The sequence below is a fragment of the Colletotrichum chrysophilum genome (genome assembly GCF_026319265.1).
Source record: "Colletotrichum chrysophilum strain AFK26 chromosome Unknown scaffold_48, whole genome shotgun sequence".
NCBI classification, from domain to species: domain Eukaryota; kingdom Fungi; phylum Ascomycota; class Sordariomycetes; order Glomerellales; family Glomerellaceae; genus Colletotrichum; species Colletotrichum chrysophilum.
In genome coordinates, this window is record NW_026517335.1 from 82,676 (window position 1) to 101,316 (window position 18,641).

Here is an 18,641-nt window from a genome sequence, read left to right on the forward strand (position 1 = left end):
AGGTGTTCAGCCACCACGGCATCCTCTGAAGGCGGAAAAGGTCTGGGTTTTGATCTGACAACATGCAGCAATTGCTCACCCAACATTTCTGCAGCCCAGAGGCCAAGATGTCTTGGGTAACTTTACTCTCTGGGGAGGAATACCGCGGGGTTGTCTTAAATTTGTTCATGCCGCCCGGCAGGCCGCCCTTCAATTGACAGAAGAGTCTCTCGTTCGACTCGCCTCGCAGTTGCGATACCAGCACGATTGAATGAGCCCTTCAGCATCCAGAATCTCAAGACCTACAGACCTCAAACCGAGACCGTCAATAGCCCAGCTCCTCCTATCGCGACCGTCGCCATGTCGACATTGACAGTGGTGACGACTTCGCCTACGCCCACGCCTACGGGCGACAGGGCTCCTTCACAAGGCGGCATCTTCGAGGGCATGAATCCGTCGGTTTACAACCCTGCCGACCCGATCATCATGTTCATCATCCAAGCAACCATTGTCATTACGTTGACTAGATTGCTCTATTGGCCGCTGTCCAAGATCCGCGAGCCGAGGGTCATTGCCGAAGTCATCGCTGTGAGCCTAGTCGCGTTGCGCCCCGCCGTGATTTCACGAGAACTAACACGGGAACACAGGGCATTCTTCTCGGTCCCTCAGTTCTCGGTCGCATCCCCGGCTTCACCGCAGCCATATTCCCTTCGAACTCCATGCCGCCCTTCCGACTGGCAGCCAACATCGGGCTCGTTCTCTTCCTGTTTCTTGTCGGCCTCGAGATCAACCTGTCGTATCTCCTCAGCAATTGGCGAACCGCTATCAGTGTCGCGACTCTGGATATGGCTATCCCCTTTGGTTTGGGCGTCGCAGTTGCGTGGGGATTGTACAACGAATTCCACAACGAGCCGGGAATCGCACCCATCTCGTTCGGAGTGTTTGCGCTCTTCATTGGTGTCGCAATGGCAATCACCGCGTTCCCGGTCCTGTGCCGCATCTTGACATCCTTGAAACTGCTCAACACCACGGTTGGTGTGATTGTCCTTACGTCCGGCATCGCCAACGACGTTGTCGGTTGGGTTCTTCTCGCTCTATGCGTCACCCTCGTCAACTCCGGAGCTGGTGTTACTGCAGTGTACATTCTTCTAGTCTCCATAGGGTTCGCCCTGTTCCTTGGGTTTGCCGTTCGGCCGGCCTTCATCTGGGTGCTTCGAAGGACCAAGAGTCTGGAAAATGGCCCGACCCAAGGAGTCGTCGCCCTGACGCTTCTTCTTGTCTTGGCCTCTGCGTTCTTCACCAGCATCATTGGCGTTCATTCCATCTTTGGCGCCTTCATGGTCGGCCTCATGTGTCCCCACGAAGGAGGTTTCGCCATAAAGCTGACTGAGAAGATCGAGGATCTGATCTCAACTCTATTCGTTCCGCTGTTCTTTGCGCTATCTGGAATCAACACCAATCTCGGTCTGCTAGACAGCGGTCGAACGTGGGGTTATGTGGTTGCCATCATCTTCGTCGCTTTCTTCAGCAAGGTCATTGGAGGTACCGCTGGCGCCCGCATGAACGGTCTTGTGTGGCGTGAATCTTTCACCATCGGCACTCTCATGTCATGCAAGGGACTCGTTGAGCTCATCGTCCTGAACATCGGCCTGCAGGCCAAAATCCTCAGCACGAGAACCTTCACCATGTTCGTCGTTATGGCTCTTGTCACAACCTTCGCTACGTCCCCTCTAGTCATGTGGTTGTATCCTCCGTCTTACCAGCAGAAGCTTGACTTGTGGAAGAGAGGAAAGATCAACTGGGATGGAACGCCGATCGTTCATCATGGTGCAGATGGTGAGGACGAAGATGATCAAAAGGAGGTCGCAAGCAAGCTTTTGGTCTACCTGCGAACCGACGGTCTCTCAAGCCTCCTGTCTACGATCTCGATGTTTACCAGTGGCCAGTCTAGCGCCAGCTCAAAGAGCTCCTCTGCCGATATTCACGGACATCGCTCTGGTGAGAAGGGGCTTGTCGATCACGCAGCCCTCGCTCCCGGAGAAGATACACCTCATCAGGAACTGCTTCGGATCCGTGGCTGCCGCCTCGTTGGCCTTAGTGAGCGCAACTCGTCGGTCATGAAAGTCTCAGAGATTGAGGACTATGCCGGACATGACCCCATCATCAAAGCTTTCGGTACCTCCGCCAACAACACCACGAGAGATGTTGTCATCTCCGGCCAGATTGCGGTGGTTCCTGAGGATTCTTTCGCGGACACTCTCGCTACCCAGGCGAATAAACTCAGCAGTGACCTCATTCTCGTCCCATGGAGCGAGACTGGCACTATTTCTGAGCTACCTTCCTTCTACAGTGCAACTACTAGAGGTGATCCGATCACCAGCGGCGATTTCCTCAACCTCATGTCCAACATCTTCAACGAAGCTCGGCATATTTCAGCTGTCGTGACTTTTATCGACTCGACACTGTTCGACAAGTCAGAGCCCGGCACCAGGAAGCCTAGACAACTGCAACGACATGTCTCCGGCGTCAGCTTGTCTGAGCTTCAAGACCCGTCCGCGGCGAGGTTCTTCTCCGCAGAGCGGCGCGGCAAGAAGACAGTACGCGTGTTGTACACCGGGGCCGAAGACGACCTTTTCGCTGTCAAGCTCGGCATTCAATTGGCCCAGAACGAGAATCTCGAAGTCACCATCGTTGAGGCTGCCGACCCTGATGCTTCCATCAACATGAAGTACGCGCGGATCAAAGCGAATGTCCACAACACCATCGCCAATCGAATCACGTATCGTCAGATCGACATTACCAAAGATGCGACTACCCCAGCTATTGTCTCCGAGTTTCTGGCCTTGCAAAATGGCGATGACAGGGCAACAACATTCATAATTGGTCGCGCCGCCTCTGTTACACAACCCACGTCTATTGAGTTGGACGGCTCATCGAGCGTTATTGACCCACGCAAAACATTGGGATCCACAGCTAGTGAAGTCATCTCAGAGATCAAAAAGAGGACCATATCAAACGCCAGCCTTATGATTGTCCAAGGCAAACATCAAACGAGGGACAATCGCGCGCTCCAAAGGAAGCCGAGTGTATATTCACACAATTTCACACACGAGTAAGGACTGAGGGCCGCTGACTATAGGCACGTACACGGATGATTAGGACGCATATGATATCCAGTTGAATTTCAAATTGGGCCATGGCTCTTTAGCATACTCCACTTCATGACTCCATCACCGTCCGCCATTATTTAGCGTCTAAATGAGGGTATCGTGACCCATGTTGTCAACATCAAGTTGCAATTTAAGCCAGCCCTAATGTTCCGCAATGATCCACATCCACAACCACACATCATAGGCTCCAAACACACCGCCCCGAACATCAAATCATCAAGATTCAAACAGCGCCGATGGTTTAGTGGTAAAATTCTCCGTTGCCATCAAGCAGCGTCGGGGAGCCGGGGGTTCGATTCCCCCTCGGCGCATATTTTTGCCCATTGTGCCTAAGAGTTGTGTTGCCTACCTGTCATGAGCTCCATGAACTTCTTTTTGCCTTGCCTTTTATATTCTGGACACCGGTTCGAAGTTTTTGTTCACAGCTTGAGAGTGTAAGAGTGTCGAAAACTACATTTTCTCTATGTTTCTACATAACACGCAATCTTGATCGTTGAGATTCACTTCTGCCGGTCAGCATGGACGACCTTGTCAGCGACGGTCGCTGCGGCAAGACATTCTTCATCTCTCAGCTTCAAGGTCACAACTTGAATGCCACAGGGGGCTCCGTCAACCGCACTCGGATCATCTAACAGTGCCCCAAATGTCAGCTTGTCTCCAACGGCAATCGGAAAGCATTTGTCTCTCACAGTCTGGCAAGAAGGGGTCCTGCGCCTTGACAGGTTCCGGATCTAAAGTCTTTGATGCGTGCCCAGTTGGTATCAGACAGGAAGGGTACTTGTCCAATTCATCAGCCATCATAACCCATTACGAGAGACTGGCGCAACTTACGTCAAGGAGATTGAACACCACCGTGTATGGCATCAGGCCATACGTGTCATGGGGCACGGCGGTCTTGTCAGCCCCTGGTGCCACAATTGCATCCAGCTTGTGATCGAACCACGTGCGGTGCCACGTCTCGGCGAACTTGGCGCGCGCAGCATCCAGGTCATCCAGATGATGCCATGGCTCTGCCAAGTCCTTAGGGACAGGCCGTGGCTTGGCTGTAAATGGGTGCATTCTCGCTGCAGCAGCCTTGACCAATGGCTCACCAAGGACGGCTGCAAGGTCTTCCTCTGGAGGATGCGCCAGCTCGAAGAACTGGTACGAGAGCCTGAGCCCAAGGTCAACGCTACGCTCGTAGTCATACGGGAGCCGCACGACTTCGTGACCAGCAACGGATAAAGCGTTGACGGCATCTTCGAAGGCTCGGCGAACTGGCGGATGAAGTGGCCAGGCAGGATCTTCTTCCAACACCCCGAGTCGCAGGCACTGTCCGACTGCTGGCTTTCGCCAAGGCAGATCAAGAGCGGTGGCATCGTATGCTCCTGGGCGCTGATTGATGACCGCACTCATGAATAGTTGAAGATCTTCCATGGTGCTAGCGATTGGACCATCAGATGGGAAGGGACCAGGAAGACTCAAGATAGCCCCTTCAGACTGGTTTCCATATGGCACCCGATGGTTCGTCGGTTTGAACCCGTAGTTTCCACAGCACATTGCCGGGATTCTAATGGAGCCGGCGATGTCGGTACCAACTCCGATCGGTGAACCTCTAAAGGCTACCAAGGCGCCCTCGCCTCCACTCGACCCGCCAGCGTTGAGACTGAGACTGTGAGGATTCAATGTGCGGCCATAGATATGGTTTTCCGAGTCTGCAGTCTTCACAGCTGGTTAGTAGGATGATAGATGTGTTTCAGCGATGTCTAACCATGAGAGTCTGCGGCACGTTCGTCTTGACGTAGAGAACCGCACCTGCATCCAGCAAGACGCTGACCAAACACGAGTTTGTGGTTGCAGGCCCCAACTTCAGGCCGTTGACGTAGCCCGCCGTTGCGTCGAAACCCACTACTTTGAAGGTGTCCTGGTGAACGGTCAGCTGAAGGTGCCAGCGATTCTGAACTGTAAACAGGGGAGGCGTACTTTCAGACTAACCGGTAAGCCGTGAAGTGGGCCTATAGTCTTCCCATTTTCGCGGTAATAATCATCTAGAGACTTGGCTCGCGCGATGGCCTCGTCATAGAATGACTCCGTGAGACACGATGTCTGCAACCTGAATCAGTTGCGTCTCCTAAGGGTGCATGGACTGTATCTCGGGCTCAAAATTGGAAGGACTCACAAGCTGCTGAGCAACAGCGGCTCTTTTGCAGAAGGCCGTTACCACTTGAGTTGCCGTTAGACGGCCAAGTGCCATCTTGTTGACGAGTTCCACGGCAGAGTTGCTCTCAGTGATGTCGAGCTCAACATCATCTAGAACCCCTGATCTTCTTGCAGGATCGAGTTCAAGAAGTCGGCCTCCATTCGCCTCTGTCAATTTTCTGACTAGAGAGACGTCAAGCTTCCACTTTTCTGGGATCGCACCAGCAAGTTGTTGCTTCTTTTTATCAACCAGCTCCTGCCATGGTATGGCGTCCAGGTGCTTCTGCTCATGCGCAGGCTTCACGTCGACTTTGGTGATAGGCATTCTTGAAGTTGTAGTGCGGCTGATGATCTTGGCGCTCCAAGTGAGGGGAAGATGTGCGTGTGAAGATGATTTCATATCATGAGGTTACCGAGTTGACCTCTTAAATGCCGGTGTCTCGGTTCACTGCAGCATGATTAAAACAATAGGACGCACAATCCGATCGGTGTCTGGGTGGTGTTCTGATTGGCTCTTAGACTTGCCATTTTCGGACTAGTGTCCCCGACGGATAGGAGGACCCTCTCGAGCGGAGAGATGAGTACTGGACATGGGGTTTCAAAGGCAACAGCAAATCCTTGGAAATGTTTTCGTTCCCGCATGATAAGAGCTAATACCTTTCAATTAGCAGATGTGTATGTGTAAGAACCGAGAAGGAGTAGGCTCTGTGATCGGCTTCCTCGACCTCGAGTAGATGGGGAGTATTTCGTGACTGTCCTTACGTGTACTGTTGGAAGTGGATACGTCGACGTGAACGCATGTGAATTGTTTATTCCTACGTTATAGCCAGTTTTGTAGCAAATGGTCGTTCAATGAAAGAAGGCGGAAAGCTCAATTCCGTCGGCTAATCGAGTATGGACATTAAATCGGATTGGGAATAACTCGAAGGAAACAAAAAGTATAGGCCCTTCTCAGAGGACACGATGAATTCAAATTAGTATCTAACTACGCAGGTAAAACAAACCCGACCTATCAAGTCCTCTCTGATCCTCCAACATCTTGGATTTCCGCCACGAGTCTGTCATATCTGGCATGCAACGCGACTCGAATGTCCCGCCCCCAGATCATGGAATGAACAAGAAGCAGATAGAGGTGGTCACACATCCGCAAATGATTGAGATGTTTGTAAGACTCATGGAGTCAAGCCATGGTACCACTGCAAACGGTACTCCAATAGTCGCTGCGTTGCGGATGAATGTGATGAACACGAAGGACTCTGCTGTGGTCTATAATGAAAGGCAACCTTGTCAGTACTGAAGCGATACATGTGTCATTAAGAGCTAAGTGCTTACGGCTTTGTAGGTGTCAATTACAATGGTAAAACTAACATCCATCATTGAGCTCATGCCAAATGCGAAAAGGGCACCTCCAATACTTGGGTACACCCAGTGCATCCCCTAAGGCACGTATGTTAGCCATGAGACTTTAGAGATTACCCCCATGTAGAACGATGACTTACTCTGTCTTCTGTGATCCCAAAGATAACAACACCGACTCCCATGAGGAGTGCCGGTACGAAGAGGACATATAGTCTCATCTCCGGCTCGAAAATGCCACGATTCTTCCGTGCAAGTCTGACAACGATCCAGTCTCCAAAGATTCCACCATATACACTGCCGATCATATTGCCAATGAAAGGACTGATGAGCATGAGGCCGACTCCCGCTGTGCTGAAGTCGTACGGCGGGGCAGCAAATACGATAGAGTTTATGCTCGTTAAGAGGACCAAGAAGGCCACGGCGTTGGCGCATTGTATGGCTGAGCAGACAACGTGCGGGAAGACAGCCATCTTGAAAGGGGCGATATAGGTGGAGAGCAACGATTCCTCCTTAGGAGTGGAGAACCGCATTCGTTGTCGGTACTTGTTGGGCGGCGGGACTGGGGGCATGATCTGCTCAACGTCCTGGTCGCCACGCTTCTCGAAGAGTTGTTTGTCGTTGGCGGGGGGCGAAGCTGTTGCGTTGCTCTTTGCCTTTCGCAGCTTGTTCTGTGTTTCCTGCAAGTCTGGGTCTCCGACGGTCGAAACCCCAACAGACACGGGTACGTATTTCGTCTCTTCAAAGAAGAAAAGAAATAAGAGAAACAAGATTGTGAGAATGATGCCGACGGTGTAGTATGCCCATCGCCAGCCCATGGAGGCTGCTTGGATACCCGCGAGAGTGGGGGCCAGGAAGTTGCCGATCATGACGCTGGTGATGTAGAAACCGTTCGCCAGACCGCGTTGGTGGACGAAAAAGAGGTCCGCAATCTGCCAGCACAAAATCTGTTAACAATATCGTTCTCAAACAAGTGCGAAATATGACCGATGTATGGAACGTACAGTCATTTCAGCTATGGTCTCGTTCGTTGACCCGGCCAAGCCAAAGAGAAAATTCGTGATATACATCTCGGGAACCGTACGCATGCGGCTGCTCCACCAGGAGGTTGCAGCCATGACAGCGGTCGAGAATATGTAGGTGGATCGTCGACCGTACTTCTTCGTGAAGGGGATGAAACAAAGGCAACCCAGGGCGAGCCCGACGACGTTGAAGGAGACGCCGGCGTTGAGTTCGTCGTAGGTCATGCCCAATTCGACCGTCATTGGCTGCCAAAAGACCATCTGCATGGTCATGCTGGCAAATGAGTGTCAGTCAATCGAATTTCTGAGCCGTCAAAGTCGAGATACTAGACTTGGAAGGGTGCTCACGATGCGAAGACTGCCACGGTGACAGCAAGGACGAAGAGTGTGTTGACATATTTGCGAGCCAAGGTCCAATTCTAATAAGAGCCAATTTGTCAGACGACTAAGTCGAGGACTTCCTGGATGCGCACGTAGGAACTCACCAAGGGGTCATTAGGGTCCGCAGTAGGCTCAGGAATCAATACCAAGACGGATTCTTCTGCAAAAGCCAAGGTCAACATCGCACGCTCGGGGCGCCTTCAGGGAAGCAACCTACCCGACAAAAGTCTGGCACTACCAGGGGGTAGGTAAGTATCTTCCTCAAGCATCTCCATAGTTATATGTATCGAGGGACCTCTGAGCACTTGGGATGTTGTTGACGACGACTTTAGTTCGGGCAACCAAAAGACAAACAGCCTCTTGATTGAGGGTATCTAGATCCTGGGATCGCACCTTCTTATTAGATTTGGACCATACTAATGTCTTCGCCTTTGAGACCACCACATCATCGCCCAACCAAGGCTTCCGTCTGATAAGCACAAACTCCACTTAAACTTGAATCTGGGGTAACAACCAGAACTGAAGCACACCTGGGGCGATTAGGAGCAGAGACATGATTGGCTCTTGGACCTACCTAATGTGGTTTGGCTTATCCGACGACCCCTGCGAAGCCTCAAACCGACCTTGTCAATGATATCGCTAGACTGGACGAGTGGTATCACTTCATCTTGATTTATTTGTTTGTGCATAGTGATGTAGATAGGGTGATGGGCTGGGATATTCTGACACTGGACGGCACATTTCCAGTGCACGTCGCTGGATAACTCGAACCCGTCTAGTCCTTAGCTTCGGAGACCATCACTCAAAAGAGAGCTATCTCCACGTTCCTCCGTCTGGCATGCTCGTCGATGTCGTAATCATCATCGCCAGCCTTCCACGCTTCATCTAACATCTCTGCAATATTGCACGCATTCGCACTTCTGCCGTAAGGTTGGCAAATGTCGACAGCACGGCGCAGCACCTCCATCCATGAAGGCCGTCGTTGCAAGGTGGCAACCTCCAGCCGTGCCGCAACATACGGATAGAGCAGCGAGTTTGTCGTGAGCAGGTGATCGTATTCGGGCCGCGTCCGTGTGTCGCAGAGGGCATCGATAGCGGCCACAAGACGACCGACCAGGAGTTCCGTTGACGGAGCTAACGACGAGAGACCTAGACCCCTTCTTAAGCGCCGACCAGTGAGAGCTCCAGCGAAGCGATACGCTTCCCACAAGTGGATCTGTGGTATCTCTCCGAGCTCTCCTGGCCACGAGAGTAGTGCGTCCTCCGAAGACTCGTCTTGGATCGAAGAGAAAATGTCGAGGAGTGACCGTGGTAGACTAGTGATTACCTCTATTCCACCCTCGGCCTTCTCGTGACGAGACTCCTGGGCCTGGCGTAATCTATGCCAGATGCCTAATGTCATGGTGGAACGTCCCCGGACAAAGGTCGGCATGTCCATCACTGCCATAAGTTCCAAGGGAAAACAGGCGTCGGGGTTATCTAGAATAGCAGAACCGTGCAGACTACCTCCCAGGCCATAAACAGTGGTCATGAGCTCCAGATGAACGGACCATGGTGCGCTTTGGAAAAGCTTCATTAACGGGTTGGGGCTATCAGCGGCCAAACGAGAAGATATCCAAGGTTACGTGGGGTTCACTCACATTAAGGGTGCAAATAAAAAGGCCCGCGTACATTACCCCCACGTTGACGGTACCATCATAGGACTCCAGCTGCTTGCGGAAGAGATGAAGCCCGCGGAGATAGTACTCTTCAAACAGCGACGAGGGGTTGGCTGGGCTCGACACATATAGGTGAGTGGCTATAAGAATGGAGCAAAGGGCTTCCGACCTATTTGCGAGTTGACAAAGATCTCGTCGGAAGAGGTCATCGCGATGGGTAGAATACAGCAGAAAGATGGTAGAGTTATCGACTGGTATTGGTTGTTAGTCCGTGATCCTTCTTTCGTGTAAAGATCATTTATCTATGATTCAGAAACATTGATGGTAAATACTCACACTGTTCGTAAAGATGCCGGTCCTCTTCCGTCTGACCGGGCCAAGGGGACCCGGCTTGAGACGGTTCGGAGTGCTGCGGGGACGGCTCGGGATTTGGCGGGAGAGCCAATGGAATCTGCCGTGGAAACAATTCTCTGCTCCGGCCTTTTTCTCGTCCTGGAGGAGCAGCCGGCTTGGGATCCGAATCCTTCTCACTGGGGTGCTCTCCCGACGAGCTCCTCGACGAAAGTGTCGTCCTTCGGCGTTTGGCAGGCGGCGCGTCCGCAGGTGTCGGCGCGCCCGTGAGACGCCCGCGTGAAGCAATGCCGGTGTCCCAGCGTAAGACGACGTTGTAACCCTCGCATTGAATTCCCTGGCCGAGACATTGCAGACAATCCGGTCGGGTTTCGTCGCACTTACGATGGCGTCGTTTGCACGTCAAACATCCGCTCCGGGAACGCGACATGTTTACAGGAAGCTGAGCTGCGGGCCATCGATGAACAAGATTGACAGCCGGAGTGGAGGATGAAGGTGTTCAGTGGTTGATAAGTTGCCATCGATATTTGAGGAGCTGCTTGACTTGATGAACTGGATCCTGTGGCCCTGGGGCAATTCACTTGGAATTGTTTTGATTGCGAATCTGAAGATTTCAGCGATAGCGGCAAACCACCTCAGGCTCTAGTGGAGAAGTTCGGGAAGCCGCAGGGGCCGGGCTGCTTAGTAAGACATCCGGAGGGGGATCGCGGCCTGGCATAGTGCGGCTTTCAGGGGTTTGACATCTGAGGTACACCTGAAGGCCCTGTATCTTGGAGTTTGTCAGGCGTGTTTACTCTTGAGGTCACCAATTACTCAAGTCACTTGCTTCAGAGATAAAATGATGAGAAAACGAGAAAGATTTGTTCCATTGCCAGATAGTGTAAAATAAATAAATAAATCTTTATCAAAATACAGACCCATAACCTCTTTTTCCAACCAAGGTCTAATGCGATCCTAGTCTCTTTCCCGGGCGTTCACCACGACGCCTCCACCAAATTGATGACTATTGACGTATATTTACTTGCCAGCGTCCGTCATCTTTAATCCGTTAATTTTTTTCTATCCTCAAACCAGAAGCTTCTGTATTTGTCTATCCAGATGCTTCTTGTGCGCATCAGTTACTGGACTTGGGACCTCCGCCAAAATATCCTTAATCTGACCCATGAGGAAGGCGCGGGGGTTGCACTCAGAGTGGTCAACGCCCCCCTTCTCTCCTGGCCGTCCAATATCATGGATAACCAAATTCATCAACGTCGAGTACAGCATCACCACGCTGTCATCGACATCTGACGTTTCAGGGATCGGCCAAAGCCCAGCCCTGGTTAGACAGAACGTCATGCTGCCCAAAATCATGCTCTCGCACCGGTGCGGACCCATGTAAGACGCATGCAGGCACCACCGCGGGCCTTCGTCGACGGTGACGAGCTTCTCGTACAAGTCGCGGAAAACATCCATGATGGATTGTATTGTCTGGCTGCGGATGGCGTTGATGCGTTCTGATGCGAAGAGTTAGTGAAAGTGCCATGTTGGCGGGCAAGGAAACGAACCGATAATGTCTGGCGGCATGCTCAGCTCCTCCAGGCCGGCATCTTCCCCAATCATGCTCCCCTGGCACTCCATAACCATCCTCCTTGCGGTACTCTCGAAAAGCTGCTTGTGCCCCAGCTCCCATGAGATCCACAGCAATTTGGGCATGAGCAACCCCTCAGAGCCGACGTCGGGAACCTCTCCGATCCCAGAGATCCAACCCTGCAACCACGGCGTCAACATGGGCGTGGCGTCATAATAGTGCGTCAGCACCGTCAGATCGTAGAACTTGTCGATAGTCAGGCTCCTTGGCACGCAGCGGTACTGTGCGTGAGCGATGCTGGCGAAGAGAGCGAACGCATCGGGCTTGTCGTCGCGGAGCTGTACCACCCAATCGGCTGCGGCATCACCGGAGCCGGATGCCGCCGGCTTGGCCTCGGTAAACTTGCCGTTCAGCATGCGGTCGAAGACGGGGGATACGCGGGCCATGGTCCGGGAGCAGGCGCGGAAGCTGCGGGCAGGGGTGTCTTCACCCGCCGCCGATCCTACGACGAAGACGACGTCGCCGCGGGGGTCCAGTTCCGTCAGCTCCGGAGAACCGGTCTCTTTGAGCGGAGACATTTGGAAAAGTTTTATTGTGAGACTGAAAGAAAGACTGGAAACGTTCAACGAATGTGATTTGCTTGCCTTGGCTGCAAGTGTGCTGGAGGGCTTCAACAGTTGGAGATGTTTCGATCTCCCTTTAACAGAAGTGATGATACCCTAAGGGAAGGCTCGGCGAGCATAATTTTTGAGGCTCGTAGGGCTGTTGCAACGTTCGGGCTGAGTCTCGTATCCTACCCCCTTTCAGCCTTATGCTATAAAAAGATACACAGATCGGGCTTCGGTGCACTGAACAGAATTTGATCTCATCCGTGGCGCAGGGGAGCTGCTAGAGCTCTTGCGCCACTCTTGGCCAAAACCATAGAGTCATAGACTGGAACAAGGGGCTGGTCTGCTCACTTTGATGCTGTGGGCCATCGTCCCAAGTCGGCTCGGTCGCCGGAGTGGAGTGTTGGCTGGGCGGGAGGCCGTTCGGAGGGCGCGGGCACCGAGAGCACACCATGGTCGGACAGTCGTTCTTAAAGGCCCGAGCCCGATATTTCGGCACCACAGCCACAGAAGACGAACCTATCGGACCCGATAAGTCCGTCTCCAGTTAACCTGCTCCCAGCCTTTGGGTTTCTCTGTATGTCATTTTCAACCTCTACCAACCTCTTTACAGCTAAGGAAACCCAACCCCCTTTCAGCAGCAGGCTAGCAGTAATTGGATTAACCCAAGGTTTTGTCAGTCCGTTAACACAGAAATAGAACGACCCACGCGGATGAGTCTCCCCTGGAAAGTGATCCAGAGCATAGCACACGACAGACAGTATCTGGCTGCGACGTTGGAATAGACGTTTCAAGCTTGTGTGCCTTCAAAATCACTCATACATGCACTGCAATTCTATGGCTCAACTCACGTGAAGTCGAGCAATGGATCATTATGTGCAGCGATAGCGTCAGAGGTCCAAATCAGGATATGACTACGAGCCTGGAATGTTTTGAGATCTCAAGTAAAATCTTCTACCAGAATATAGAGGGTCTCGACTGACGTTGAATTCGTACGTCATTTTGATCCAAAAGTGAGTTTCAGTCACTCTGATTTGTACATTCACCCCGAAGAAAGTATGGGTCTTAGGGCGGAGTGCTCATGCTGAGCCCTTGATGAGGTAGCAATAAACAACAAGGCTAAATGTTGTTCTGATGCACCTACCACCAGAAAGTTTAGGTTCCTCGAAATGATTCAGACGTCGATCTGTCAGGTGGTGGTTTTTGATTTACTAAAGCTGCTATGGCTTGGGAGAGAGATGTGACTTTACCTGATCAGGAGATATGATGTCTTGACTACTTATTTACTCATTCCACCACACAGTTGATACAATTTTTCAGCATGGAAAAATTTTCACAGATTGATGTCGAAGATGCCGTGTCTTTTATCTGGACCAAAGTTCTCTGTACTCTCGCACCGGGACTAAGCGTTCAGGAATGGCTATGCCATCAACAGTAGACCAGTCATCAGGCAGATCTCAGATCGAAGACTGACCATGTTATTGAAGTAAACTGTGATTTTGACTGTCTTTGAAACAATTGAATTGCATTTAGGTATAAGGCTGTGACTGTCTTGTACAAAGGAATGCTAATCTAATCCTCTGGTCACAGAAACTACGTTTGCAATATCCTCAACTGTTTTAAGACATGTCTGACGCCATTTGTATTCGATCCAAGTGAAGTAATTGGTCGCGCAATTAGTGGAAGACTCAGCCTCATGGAAGGCAGACTGCATCCCTAGGTGATGGTTTCTTTCATTTATTTCGCCCCCTCCCCAACTGCTAGCCTGCTACATCAATAATTACTCGTCGCCATCATTTCAGTTCTGTCAGCGATCAGACCAGCGTCTCACAATGTCACCTCTAAATAACACGGATTCTGTCAGTACGATTAGTGCTTTCTCAGTTGATCACGATGTGAACACTTCTCATCCCGACGCCCTCCAGAGTGCGGCGGGTTCCGGCGTGGATGAGGATGAGAGCCGTGCTTTCGGCCAACAGACTGGAAATGGAAGTGAAGACGAGGAGAGAGTAGAAACGCCTCAATCTTCTCCGATGTTTGCCGCAAATACAACAACTCCCAACGACAATCTTGATGGGGAAAGTGGAAGGAGCACCCGCCCACTATTAGGAAAATCATCCACGACAAAATCTTGGGCCTTGGAACTTTTGGCCCTCTTCGCCTCAATATCCTCTTTCGCGGCAATCTTGGTAATCCTGATAACTTACCATGAGAAACCGCAACCGAACTTTGCATACAGCGTTATCAATATTAACACGCTTGTTGCGATCGCGTGTACTATATTAAGAGCGACGATGGTGTTCATTGGCTCTGAAGGTATGGTTGTTTTCTTTGACATCACCACAAAGCTCCTCCTAACAGTTTGCAGTCATTGGGCAAAGTAAGTGGCTGTGGATGGAAAAGCCGCGACCTTTGCGCGACATGGAACGGTTCGATAATGCTGCAAGAGGCGCGTGGGGCTCACTGAAGCTCTTCTTCTACAGCTGGAAACCGTGAGTACGCCCTAAAACTTTTAATCTGCTGTTTCAGCGAACTTCACTGATAATCTGGCTAGGACAATGACTCTTATCGGCGCTTTCATCGTCATCACGTCCTACGCAATTGGTCCATTTGCTCAGCAAGCTACAACGTCATACTCCTGCAACATCACCGGCGAAGGTATTGCTAGAATATCCATCGCAAAATACGTGTCAAATGACAAAGAAGAGGGCGGCAGATTCGACGAGGTCTCCAGATTAACCCCAGAGATGCAGGCTATGGCGATTAATGGGTTAATTTACGGCGAAGCTGGCATCAGCCTCCTCAGTTCAAACCCATTCGAGTGCGGGTCTGGGAATTGCACTTTCGATTCACACTTAGGAATTACGCATAGCTCCGTGGGGATGTGCAGCAGGTGTGTGGATGTGGCCGACGAGCTCCAACAGTTCGATAAAGGTCCCAAAAACGGGACCAAGATCGGCTTCGCCGATTGGGTTAACGACCCATTTTCGCTTTATTGGCCAATACGCCAGAAGGGCCTTACCATGTTCTCCGAAAATGGTACGACGACTGTTTTGGCATTCACAGCGGCAGACTGTACTCGAGACCCGGAGATCAACAGTTCCACAGAAAGGGATTGCAACCAGCCATACGGGCGTTTGGAGCAACCCCCTCGGATTTCCCCAAGCCGAGAGATTGGTATTATAGCCACCAATTGTACGTTATATCCTTGCCTCCGGCATTACAACGCCAGCGTAACCAACAATGTCCTCGACGAGAGACTAGTCTCACAAGAGCCGATGATATCGACAATTATGAGGGTGTACAGCGAGAAGTTGAATTCGTGGACTGAGACTGAAGTTCTAAATGGCTACTATATTAAACTGGCAGAACCGTGCTTTCTCAACGGCCAGTGGTACGACTCTTCAAACATCAGCACTGCGGACCGAAAAGATGTCTGGACATCTTGGAGGTCCGAGGATGGTATTCTCGAATATCCCACGGAGTGCTTGACCGTCGTCACTCCCAAGATGATCGACAGTATCCGGGGTTTTCTAACGTATCAAGCTTCTGGAGACTGTGAACCTGACGATACTAAACTAGTAGGGGGCGAAAGGCCATCATCGCCCTTAGACGAATTACTTGTAATGGAATGCGGACCAAAGTGGTGGGTTGGATCCCTATTTCAAGGAGGAAATGCAACTTTTGGAACAATATCGATCGCTTTTGATGGCATGGCCACGGCAATGACCGACTATCTGCGCACGAAGGGGCTGCGTTACTCTGGGGACTATAGTGACCTACCCTCCCAGACCTTCGTCACCGGGTCAGAGAGGCTGACCGCGATATGCATTCGAGCGAACTGGGCATGGTTGGCCTATCCCGGAGGCCTGCTTACAATCACGACATCCCTCTTGATATTGGCGTACGTGCAAAGCTATCAATACAGAAACCGATGGCCGGTCTGGAAGCCGGCGACTTTACCGCTGCTTTTCTACGACATCAAGGATGGAAGAGATCGGGACGCGGCGTTGCCGCTCTTGCAAATTTCGGAACTGCGATCTTTGGCAGATAATACTGTAGTCACATTTCGCGGGGACACATACGGACCGGGATTTGTGATTGAGCAAAACGAGCAGACAGCGGCTCGGAAATGAAGATGGAGGGGGAGCACCCGATTCGGCGGTGGCGTTTGTTACAGTCATTTGTGTTATCGTAGGTCTACCAGATAGTAATGATGCGTGCATTTTGGTATCTGAACATCTCAAACATTGCATACACGCTGGTACAGAACTACCTGTCTAGCAGTTGTTCCATAGACCGTGGGAGTTACGAACATTGAATCCACATGGACCGTCTTAAATTCCCAGCAGCAAAATAGCACTACGATGCAAGGGCAGCATCTTGGGAGTCTATCATAGTTCACAACGCTAATTGAGAGATTCTCTCTCCAAAATGAAATACCTTAACTGTACGAAGAGCACACGGGGAAATGTGCTGTGTCACCGCGGAAAATAGAGAAAACGAATACGCAGGCAGATCGCTTTGAATTGACATGCAGAAATGCAAGAACATTTCATCTATTGAACCTCATATCTCCCAGAGCTAAACAACCTTGGGTCTTCAGCTCTTCTCCCCGGACGGCCGATCTAGAAGTATCCCATCTTCGTAGTGATCATGATCGCGTTCTCGCCCTTGGGGAAGGAAACGGAGTTGCAGGTCTCGCCGACCTTGACCTTGTACGAGTAGATCACGGCCTTGCTCTCGTTGTCTGTGATGATGAACTCGGCGTTCTGGTCGGCCTTGTTGCTGCAGTCGACCTGGACGTTTGTCAAATCTAGCGACTTGATGGTGAGCTTGGCACCCTTGTAGAACTCGATATCCATAGGCGTGGCGGTCGCAGGCCAGGAGTAGATGCTGCTTCCGGCCATCGGGGTCGCTCTCGCCTCGATGGCGGCGGCGCCGTTGCCCTCGGGGGTGGCCGGCAGGGCGGCAGCCAGGGAAAAGAGTCCGAATGCAGCAGCGAAACGCATTTTGAAGAAAAAAGAGAGTAGTTGGTATTGAAAGAAAGTTGAGTTGATTTGAAGAAACGCTGAGTGAATGACTGATGCGGGATGAGGAACAAAAAGAACGGCGTAAGAGAAGCGACGGGTTGTTGGCTTTAATACAAAATCATTCTTCACCCAACAAGAGAACACCAACTAGAGTTTAAAGTTCTCATAATACATCTCAGCCTTATTGCGCAGTGCCGTTACAGAGGTCTACTGACGTGCGATAATATAATTAACGTTTCAGACGTTAAGGCAGGGCTGTGCAGAACGGGGGATAGTGACTACACGTTCGGCGTTACCGAAGCTTTTGCTTTTTAGGTTTTGATACAGTTAGCCCCTGACCTGCTCGCATTCGCAACAGACGGGAGGCCTGGATATCGAAGGAGAGCGCACGCAGCGCGCCGGCAGTTCACTTTCATTGAACTCTTAGTCGAAACCACTGCCATGTCCGTAGTCTTGGTCGACAACGACGCCATTTACCCTACAGAGGAGCGTACTGAGCATGATTACCGGTCGCACCGGCCATAAAGCGATTCTACCACTACTACTGTAATGAGAACGGAGACTTTTGGGAAATGCTCCGGTTCCCCAAGAGGGTCCACATGGAGGCTTTACACATCAATAAAGATCAAACCTTTGACAGCAATGATAGTTGTATCTTCAGCCCTTTTTGTGTTATTATTATGATCGACCCAGTGGCTTGGTTTATACTTTCTCCCGACTCAAGGCCAATCAACTCAGACGACGCCAAGTAAGGCCGCTCGCGGACTACTCCATAACTGGGGCACTTCTCATTTCCCCTGAATAATGATCTATATATACACCTAACTCTAAACCTACGTAGTGGTAACTCCCATTGCCGTTCATCTCAAGTGTATCAGTGGGCGCAAATAAAGACAACATCATTTCATAATCAATCATGCACCATCATTCCGACTTCTATTTCTGCTCTACGTCACCAAAACATGCCATCCGCAACGCAATGCCACTCATACCGGTACTTGGGATGGTCAAATAATAAGGCTCCTCGTCCTCGCTCAGCGCCGATAGTGTCCGGATCTGGCGGAAAGGAATTCGACCGCGTCCCAGGAGCATGTGCTTTTTGACATACGTGGAAACTGGAACAGCGGCAACGTGCAGAACACAACACCAGAGACGACCATCAAAACTTCTCTCTTCGACGACACGAGGTATCCGATCTAAATCAAGAGTTGGAGGGTTGCAATCAGGGGCACACGCGGTAACACAGGGGCTTCTTCAAGCGTCTGCGAAAAAAAGTCAAGAATGACTCGGTGAACCCTCATCAATACGTATGGTAGGCACAAAAGTACGGTTTCA

The 18,641-nt window shown here is 51.2% G+C and overlaps 5 protein-coding genes and 1 non-coding gene across 6 annotated transcripts; 2 read left to right on the top strand and 4 right to left on the bottom strand.

The window, feature by feature from the left end:
- Nucleotides 1-339: 339 nt before the first annotated feature.
- On the top strand, nt 340-3,095 carry COL26b_006477 (uncharacterized protein; the record flags this gene model as incomplete). Its single annotated transcript, XM_053179294.1, has 2 exons — nt 340-567; nt 627-3,095. The coding sequence occupies 2 exons, from the start codon at nt 340-342 to the stop codon at nt 3,093-3,095; spliced, it is 2,697 nt and encodes an 898-aa protein (XP_053036731.1).
- Nucleotides 3,096-3,379: 284 nt separating this feature from the next.
- On the top strand, nt 3,380-3,460 carry COL26b_006478. Its single transcript has one exon. It is a non-coding gene; the product is annotated as a tRNA-Gly (tRNA).
- Nucleotides 3,461-3,956: 496 nt separating this feature from the next.
- On the bottom strand, nt 3,957-5,652 carry COL26b_006479 (uncharacterized protein; the record flags this gene model as incomplete). Its single annotated transcript, XM_053179295.1, has 3 exons — nt 3,957-4,850; nt 4,900-5,052; nt 5,308-5,652. 3 exons carry the CDS (start codon nt 5,650-5,652, stop codon nt 3,957-3,959), a joined length of 1,392 nt encoding a protein of 463 aa, XP_053036732.1.
- Nucleotides 5,653-6,799: 1,147 nt separating this feature from the next.
- Nucleotides 6,800-7,978, bottom strand: COL26b_006480 (uncharacterized protein; the record flags this gene model as incomplete). Its single annotated transcript, XM_053179296.1, has 2 exons — nt 6,800-7,630; nt 7,688-7,978. 2 exons carry the CDS (start codon nt 7,976-7,978, stop codon nt 6,800-6,802), a joined length of 1,122 nt encoding a protein of 373 aa, XP_053036733.1.
- Nucleotides 7,979-11,160: 3,182 nt separating this feature from the next.
- COL26b_006481 (uncharacterized protein) lies at nt 11,161-12,243 on the bottom strand (the record flags this gene model as incomplete). Its single annotated transcript, XM_053179297.1, has 2 exons — nt 11,161-11,591; nt 11,643-12,243. The coding sequence occupies 2 exons, from the start codon at nt 12,241-12,243 to the stop codon at nt 11,161-11,163; spliced, it is 1,032 nt and encodes a 343-aa protein (XP_053036734.1).
- A 4,658-nt stretch (nt 12,244-16,901) lies between these two features.
- On the bottom strand, nt 16,902-17,285 carry COL26b_006482 (uncharacterized protein; the record flags this gene model as incomplete). Its single annotated transcript, XM_053179298.1, has 1 exon — nt 16,902-17,285. One exon carries the CDS (start codon nt 17,283-17,285, stop codon nt 16,902-16,904), a length of 384 nt encoding a protein of 127 aa, XP_053036735.1.
- Nucleotides 17,286-18,641: the final 1,356 nt, after the last annotated feature.